The sequence below is a fragment of the Amphiura filiformis genome, chromosome 6 (assembly GCF_039555335.1).
Source record: "Amphiura filiformis chromosome 6, Afil_fr2py, whole genome shotgun sequence".
NCBI lineage: Eukaryota > Metazoa > Echinodermata > Ophiuroidea > Amphilepidida > Amphiuridae > Amphiura > Amphiura filiformis.
This window is the reverse complement of record NC_092633.1, coordinates 38,830,831-38,840,143: the sequence shown is the minus strand read 5'-3', so window position 1 is coordinate 38,840,143 and position 9,313 is coordinate 38,830,831. Positions and strand designations below refer to the sequence as shown.

Below are 9,313 nucleotides of genomic sequence, written 5' to 3'. Positions count from 1 at the left end.
TAGTCTATTTTTTTTTTTTTAAGTTTTTTATTTTTTCGGTTTTGAAGTATCCCTCGACCAAGACCTAAATGCTAGGATCATTCATGGTTGACCTAAAAAAAAAAAAAAATTCAAGATATTTTGTTATTTTTAATATGAAAATTGATAATTTGTATTCATGTCATATAGTCTATTAATGATTTCAAAATGCATTCAAATTCAATACATTTTGAAATGAATACAAATTATCAATTTTCATATAAAAATAACAAAATATCTTGAATTTTTTTTTTTTTTTTTTTAGGTCAACCATGAATGATCCTGGCATTTAGGTCTAGGTCCAGAGACACTACAAAACCGAAAAATAAAAACTTAAAAAAAAAAAAAAAATTTTTATTTTTTTGCAATTTGGTACCGGTTACCCGCCTGAAAATTGCGGCAGGTACCCGGTACAAAATTACCCGAAAATGCCAGGCCTATCATGCACCCAGCTGAAGAATAGTTTAAGGTTTTGGTCATGAATACAATAGTCTCAAGCATTTTATTTTATTCATTACATACAGATATTGAATATAAGGTGAAAAGCAGTTGGCGGGAAAAATGCCTAAAGTGCGGCTTCAGAAAGAACTGGAGAATATCAAGCGGGAAAGTGAAGCTGCTTTCCAGATACGTGAGGAGTTCGTGAGATGGGACAATGTGAAGACAGCGCATGATTTGGTGGATGATATGGAGGTAGCAAGAATGCTACTGGACTGGTAAGTTGCACATTGTTTTTAAAATTCAAAGCAATGTTCAAATTTTAATTCAACATTTATGTTCTCCTTTCATTCATCATCAAAAGAGTTTTTATATTTGGATTATTTCTATTTTAAATTATACAGGGATATACACATGTGTAAATCTTATCATTTCAGGGATCTTGGGTTCAATTCCATGCATTGCCAATGTGAGTTTGGTCGCTGATCCATGCTCATCCTCACAGGTTTTTCTCCGGGTACTCCAGGTTTCATCCTGCTTCAAAAATCGGACCTCTTCCCATATCCCTGTCCCATGTTCGATTGGCATCCCTTTAATTTACATACGAGTGGTAACCTCTAAGCATTATGGGCTTAGCCTTAATTTGGCCAAATGTTATAAATAAATAAATATATTAATTTCTCTTGAGATTTAATTGTGCCATGATTTGTGAATAGGTGATTCACTCTCCGTTTTGTGTACCGGATAATTATTGAAGAAACGATTATGCAGATAATTGAACTTGTGTAAATATTTGGAAAATCATTGTAACCCCTAGCTTTCATATTGTCATATTCCACAGCTATGACTTAATTGGTGGTAACTTCCTAGTCTGGTCTGACCAAGCAAAACTTGCTCCGCCTCCTCTCCACGCAACACTATTTTTGCAGCATGTCTCCGAAGAAGGCTGGGAGGTTCTACAAGAAATCAAAGCACTTGGGGGCTGGAGACAGGATAAAGATAAAGATAAAACTGAGCCAGAGCAACGAAAATCCAAACGAAAACAGGCGCGGGTGAGACACATCGAACCAGTGCAAGTGAAACAGGAGGTTGTTGACCCAGAGGATGGTGAAGACAGAGATTCCCAAGACGACGACTACGTTCCAAGCGGCGATGATGATGATGATTTTGTTCCAGAGGAGGAGGACATCCAGCCCAAGCGTTTGACCAAAATGATACGGAAACCAAAAAGTAGGCCTGATCGTGGTAAGAAAGCAACAAAGAAGAAGGTAGCACAGGTGGAAGCGCAGGAATCGGATGACGATGCCACGGAAGATGAAGAGAAAGATGAAGAGGAAGAAACCTCACCACAGGTATGGGATTTTGATTTGCCTATTAATTGTGGAGAAATATGCGCACTGAATTGCAGGCCCGTTCAGTCTAGTTATTCTGCATTATTTACAAAAGTTCTGGTGTACAATTTATCCAAAAGTATTTCGGTATAAAGATGTTAAGCATACCTCAATGACGTTTCGTACCACATCGTAGTACTTTCTCAAATTGACTAATCATCTCTCGCACTCCTAATTTGAGAAAGTACTACGATGTAGTACGAAACGTCATTGAGGTATGTTTAACATCTTTATACCAAAATACTTTTGGATTTGTACACCAGAACTTTTGTAAATAATGTATTATGGACAATCCTGATGAATTTATTTATGGTTATTCTGCAGCTAACAAAATAAAAAAAGTCCTGCTATTTTAGATCCGATTTCTCGAAACTTGGTGATCAGGCTTCCTGCATAATAAGCCAGCAGACTAGCCCTACCAATGTAGATCCATTTTATCAAATAATCTTGCAAGGGGATATGTACAATGTGAAAATGTAATTGGGTTTTGAAGCCGGCTTACATGTTGGAAGCTTGACCAGTAGCCATGCTTGAGAAACCAACACGTAGGGGACACAGGATCCAGAAAGGGATGATTTAACGTTACCGTACACTAATTAATATTCCTTCCATATTGATATCACAAAAATATTTTTTCTGGAAAATATTTTTAAAGAGCAGTTTTTACGAATACCATCACTCCATTTGCAGTATGAGATAAATAGGTGCCACATAAATATATTGGTGAGTCAATTTCCTCTCCTCACTTGAATAATATTTTGAGTACACCTAGAAATAATTTTGCTACCAAATACATGATGTACAGTTTCTAATTACAACAGACTTGTTTTCCACATTTCTCATATTTTATCTTCACTGATCTTTGTGCTTAAACACGCAGCCGGCACAAAGGAAACGGGGCAGACCAAAAAAAAGAGAAGTACGCCCACCCCCTCCCCCAAGGAAATCAAAGAAAAAGAAACCAAAGCCTGAAGAACAAGAAACGTAAGTACATCATTTTTGTGAAACGGTGACCAGATCAAGGAAAATGAGTTAATGTCAAATTTGGTTGAATTAATATTTTTTTATAATAAAGTTTGGCCATGGTTGGGTGAACATCCTTTGTTTATGTTTTCTGTCTGCATGACATGCTTTCCTATAATTTGCACACACATGCTTGCAAATGTTTTGGGTTAAATGTGCCTAAATTGTTTAAAACACTTTATTTTATTTCACATTTCAATTTTTTATCTATTGCAAAGAATCATTTTCTCATGTTCTCATCATATACCAGTTAAAGGCTCATGTTCTGAGCCACAGCCTCATCCCACTTTGTCTCCATTGAAATGAAGAGTTTGGTCTCTGTGGATTCTGTTTCTCATTGACCCTAGCCTGAAAAATGTCTTGTTTGGATTTTGTAAGTGGGTGAACCATTCATATGCACATTTTGGGCTCTACCCATCAAAACAGATGGCATATCACAAAGATAGATAGGGAGTGGGGTCAGGGTCATGTGGTGAAATCGCCAATCGGACCATCCTTTAAACACTGAATTTATGCTTGCAGCGAGTTATTGAATTTTGACTCGGACTCTGCACATTTGGCTATGGTATTTGGCTTCCTCGAGACAGCAGCAATCGAGCACACAAAGTTACTGCACCCTAAAGAAGATAGACCATTTTTGGTCATATGTGTCACACATGGTCACTATGAGGAAGCCAAATGAACTATAGTAACTGATTGGTCAAAAATCAGTCATACGTTGTTCAACGGCCTTTCAACGGTATATTCAGCTTCAATTTATGACTGTGTCCAATGAAGAGGAAAGAATAAGAATTACACACTTTCCCTATTTCTTTGTAGCAATTTATTTGGAAATTGATTCTAAAAATACATTTGCAATTGATTTTTGCATTAGATGATTTCATAACAAAGGATGTTCCCTTACATGTAGCTGTAGAAGTTTTGTTTTGAGTTACTCAATCTTCGAAGCCTACAAAATGTACCATCCACTCATTCTGCAAACCAAAATAAGTCCTGCAATGCAAAACCTGCAATTTTATTTTTCCTCAAAAATATCAAAAATTGGGCTTTATTGCTAGAGGTTGGGGAAATCAAGTTCATGAAAACAATGTTTTGAACAGGGCCCAGTCCCAGAACTTCATGTTTCATTGTACTCATGAGCAACAACCTTTCTATGCTTTGTTCAACTTGGAATAGATGAGACTCAGCTTGGATTGATCTAGAATGCCATAAGCACAGTTAGGTGCAGCTCCTACAAAGCCATGATTTTTCCACGATATGGAAAATGGATAGAAAATGGAAATAGAAGTAATCATAAAATATTGTTAAAAATAAAACACATACATTCGCATTACAAGTTGAGACTTTATTGACCGTGCAGTGCAGTAATATCATTTTTGTCTCCTGCGAGTTGAACAAAGTATTTTCAATTTTCACACAGGGATGTCAGCCTGTCCAAAATATTTGTCGGTGTATGAGAAATTGCTATTTTCCCAAAGTGCCTGTTTTATTATCTTTTTCCAGCTCCAGTAACGCCTCATTAATTTCACTGATCCTTTGGATGTGTTGTTATAGGTATTAGCTTTTTGCTTTACAACATGACAAAGACAATATAACAGGGCTGTAGTGCTAGCTTTCATGCACCTCCAGTGAATATTGCCCAACTCTTACCCAGGATCATTAGCCTACTCTTACCCAGGAAGCATGAGGTGTCATTGGAATCAAGGCATTAGCCAGAGGGGTGTCTTTAGGGTGTCCAAAATGGTCCAAAATACCTTTCTACAAAATCAGGGTGTCCACTTCCTATTCACTCCATTATAAAAATCAGAATTTTAGGGTGTCCAAATTGAAAACAGGGGTTCCAAATGACACCTGGACACCCCTCTGGCTCATGCCTTGACTGGAATTGGAAGTTTGGAACAGATAACATTTTTCAAATTCTTGTTGAGCAACTATGTGGCCATATCCATCATTGTCAATGTCATTGTGAACACATGTCTTTTAAGCACTATGACATGTACCCCTACAGTACACTCAATCCCCCCACACCTTTTAGAACTTGCTTTGTAGTTACACATCTATGCCATCTATCAGTGATTATCTTCAACCAATCATAGCACAGCTACTAGACTGCCTTGGGAAGCTCTTGATCAAAGTAAAAAGCAGAATTCCTATTACAGAAGTATGCAATGCTGCTCTAAATGGAATGTTCACACACTTAATACCCTGCTGATAGTTGGCAACAGTAGGGCCTAAACATTGTAGATTAAGCCTGTTGGCAAATACTAATGGCCAGATTGCAGTCATTTTAATAGGAATTCTGCTCATCACTTTTTAGCTCAGTGAATACTTGATGTAATGTGGCCATAGCTCAGCATTTGCGGTTAAGTCCAGTGTATAGTCGGACATCTTTTGTGCATTGCGGTAGATGCAGCGACTATTTTCCCGCAGCGTGGAAAATAGCCACTGCACAGATACGTGTCAAGAAGGGAAACAAAGCCCCAAACAAAGTATATCATTTGAGTGTAAAATTGAAGCTGACAATTGAAGCTGGCAGTGGAGAAATGGCAATCGATGTGGGCAACCGAACATATATGACAACTATCACTCTGCCACAATGAATAACATCGGACTATACATTGACCTTTGGCCGTAGTAGTGATGGTCTGATAGATTCACCGACCATGCTGTACATAAGATTTGACCTGGCTGTACAGAAGTGTCACCTGTGAACTAGTATTAGAACTACCTTCAGCAAAATGGAGTATGCGGTTCAATGTCTATCAATCTAAACCGGTAGGCAAGTTATAATGAGCTCATACCATAATGAGTTGGCCAGAATTTGCATGGAATGTATTTGCACACGTGAAGCAAATGTGACAATCATTTTCTTAATTCTGTGAGCGAGATGCCATATATTGCTCCCAAAAGACAAATAGATGAACTATTCCATGGGTTAACATACTAATTCAAGTTCACAGGTATTGATGAATGAAACTTTGTGCATTTCCCATTGTGCACCTCTTGGAATGTTTTCAAACCACTCATAGAACTGTCTGTTGTGTGAAGTGATTTCAATATGTTGATCCTGGGTTTGTCTACTGGAAATCGGTTTAAACCAAAATTCCGTCCCATGAAGGTAACAGGCATATTGCATGATAACAGGCACAGCTCGGGCCTCTGGGTTGTATTGTATTGTATTGTATAATGGGAAGGAATTTTGGACAAACCCAGGATCCACTGTATATCACCTGTATGCATTATGGGAAATGTGTAAATGGTCTCTGTTGCATCAAGTATCTGCTGTGTGTATAATTAACTCTCGGACAGAAATTGTACGTTTGAATGCAGCTGCGCATCAAGCAAGCATATATATGCCGTATTATACTTGCATACAAGTATGACCAATCGGTTTATTTTACTAACCATGTTGTATCCAGGTAGTGTGTCTACAGAGCTTATGAAGTACGCACACAACCTAACGCTCAATGTTCACAAGCAGCCGTACAAATGTGTCCGAGAATTAAGTACATTATAAACAAAAGTGTTATTTCTATTTGTCGTTCACTGGAAATGGATATGGAGGCTCTCCATAACAAACCAATAACAACATACATGTAGTCAGTTGGGAAATAATATTACTACGGGGCTACAGGATAGTTAACAAATGTGCCCTCCCCTCCCCAAAGCCGTTTTGAGTTTTTGTTTTTTACCGTTTTATTTTTTATGTTGCTCAACCTGTATTTTAACACAATATTCATCTAATAATAAAAGAGACTACTAACACAAATTGCGCAATAATTGTTCCAAAATCTAAATTGTTGACATTAGCTCATTATTCCTTGATCATGTCACTAGTGTGTACTGTAAAACACATAACTGACCTTTTCCACAATAACTTCCATGAAGATAAAACAGCTCAGATCATCAGTATCAAGATTCTTTAATTTCGCATTTTATACATGTGATTTGCCAAAAGTTTTTACTGAAGTTTCTCATGTACCAAAAGATGGTTATAAATTCTAACCGATTTTAAAACACAAATAATTTTTAAATACCAAACAATTTTAATTGTTGACACCTAGAGTGCATTCTCATCACAACTAAACAGGCTTACTTTTATTCTGTTTTTGTTTGCTAAACTTTCCTTGTTTTGCTTTATTTGTTTCTTTTAATTTTGTTTGTTTTTTATCGCTTCACATAATTATAATAAAAATTGATGAAATTCAAAAGACCAATTTCAATTGCTTGGAAAATGATAAGTTGTTTTACAGTATACACGCATTATAATTCAATGTTCTTATTTCTGAAAATGTTAAATAATACAATGTAGTGCACCTGGGTTTGATCAGGAAGAATCTCAGAAAGACTAACTGTATTTTGTAAAAAGTTGAATTTTGTGTAGAATTAATTTTCTGTGCCCTGCAATTTGAACCTTTCAGTGTGTTTGAAGAGAAACAGAGAGAGTTTGAGGAGAGTTTGACTTGAGTGCTTTATACACATATAAATGCTTCTATGATCTTAAAACTGCTAGGCATGATATTTCACAGCAGAGAAGATCTCTAAGCAGTCCATAGATACAACTGAAACATCCGAATTGCTTGAGAACTAGTAATCACAGAGTTTCACACATTTCTTCTTTCTGTTGATTCCTGTTCCAAGAGCTGAGATTTTCAAACACTTCTAATAATAATGTCCAAAGCGCGTTGGAGTGGAGTAAGCATTTTGAGATGATCCCCTAGAAAAGAACACCACCAGTCAGTACCCTGTTCAAATGAGCTCTTTTTTGTTACTATTGGCCCACATTTGAATGAGGAAATAAAAGTCCTGAAAATAAAAAGTGACGTATACTGAAAAGTAAAAATTCAATTTAATGGACACATTTTGGCTATATACCAACTTGGCTGTAGGCGATCGCGACCCCGATTTCATGGTGAGTTGTGCAAGGTTTGAGATTCACTTCGGCGTTACTAACATGAGAATCATTCAACGCTGCAGACAGCTGTGCATTCAATTAAAATCATCACGCTAGCTACGAGAGCTGTGTTTCCATCGCGAGTACCCGGAGGTTTTTCACTGGTATGACTGGTATGCGCCTATAAATCTTCTCTGCTTCCACAGTATTAACTTCACGTTTTGGGGAGAACCCATGTTTCACGACATGAAATTTTCTTGAGCCTTGCAGGCCTATAAAAGAAAATTGCGTCATAAATTTCATGATTCAACTGCAATTACCAAAGGTACTGTGCATGCTTTAGCAGAGCTGTCAATTTTATATATATTGAAGGCGATATTATTGAGGGCATTCCAGGATGGAAATATTCTTTGCCGACTAAAATGTGTAATTATTTTTTCCGCTAAAGCGCTTGAGAATTTCAAAATGTGTGGCAAGGTAGGTAGGGACAAAATTTTGAAGATGCGTGAGATATATTTGAGGGCATAAGAAGGTGCCCCAAAGCGAGATACTTGCGCTGCATGTGTGGGAGTTGACAGCCCTGTTTCACAGTATATGAGGGAACCATGGGTAATGAACACCATAACAACTTCAGAATATAAGCCTTATAATTGTGTGAAATTGACCAATTTGAGCTTGCATTCAGCAGTTATCGACTGGTTGGAAGAACAAAGAGTAAGGAAGGTTATGTTACACAAAATTTCAACTTTTGCAGCAAGGTTTGCTGTGTGAAAAATATAATTATATATAAAACCTTGTTTTGGGAACATATATGTCAGCATTTGGATGGAAAATGTGCATTAAAATTTATATGAAGGGGACTCAAGAATTACGATATATTCAAAGTCAAATCGAACTGATGTAAGGGTTACATCACATTGTGGTGCGATGAATCATTAGCTGACTATAGCTTCAATAAGGCATGCATAACTAATATTCAGGTGCAGCTATACCAGTCAGCTTTGAGGGATGCACTCTACTTCAATGTGAAGATGTATAGCACTAGAATAGAATGTGTAAACTGCAGGGAGAATTGCAGCCGTGCAATTGCTTGATCTGAATACAACTATATCTAGATATAATAATTTGAAAGCACACCTTGCTAGGATGGAAGGTAACATGGTCAGAATGGCTGCTCAGGTGGAGTGGATGGAAATTCTTCTTCCTTCAAGTTGGACAATAATGGCCAGAAATGAAATCTGCAAGATGGAAGCTGACTGTATAATATAACCTCGCATATTAAAAAAAGTTCTAGTAGAGGATCTCATGAAGAGATCCAGTCATCATTATCTCTGTCAGAAATCTTGACCAGTGTATTACATATAAGCCTGTGTTTATGCATTTCCCTCCCCTAAAAAGAAACTTTCAAAGGGTTGTGAACCATGGTAGTGTAGGTTCACCACAACTTTAGGGAAAAGAGAATTTTCTTTGTAAACTTTCTAATAAAAAAGTATACTGATTATTATATACCAAGCCCACACAGAGTTTACATGCTTGCTAGATTGTCGCT

At 37.1% G+C, this 9,313-nt stretch overlaps 1 protein-coding gene across 12 annotated transcripts in view; it reads left to right on the top strand.

The window, feature by feature from the left end:
* The window catches only part of LOC140155397 (uncharacterized), a 127,627-nt gene that overhangs the window by 10,929 nt on the left and 107,385 nt on the right, over window positions 1-9,313 (top strand). For all 12 annotated transcript variants that reach the window (XM_072178227.1, XM_072178231.1, XM_072178235.1 and 9 more), the window contains exons 2-4: window positions 543-734; window positions 1,298-1,808; window positions 2,728-2,831. In XM_072178227.1, the coding sequence (XP_072034328.1) occupies window positions 580-734; window positions 1,298-1,808; window positions 2,728-2,831 (770 nt within the window). In that variant the 5' untranslated portion in view covers window positions 543-579. The remainder of the gene's footprint in view (window positions 1-542; window positions 735-1,297; window positions 1,809-2,727; window positions 2,832-9,313) is intronic.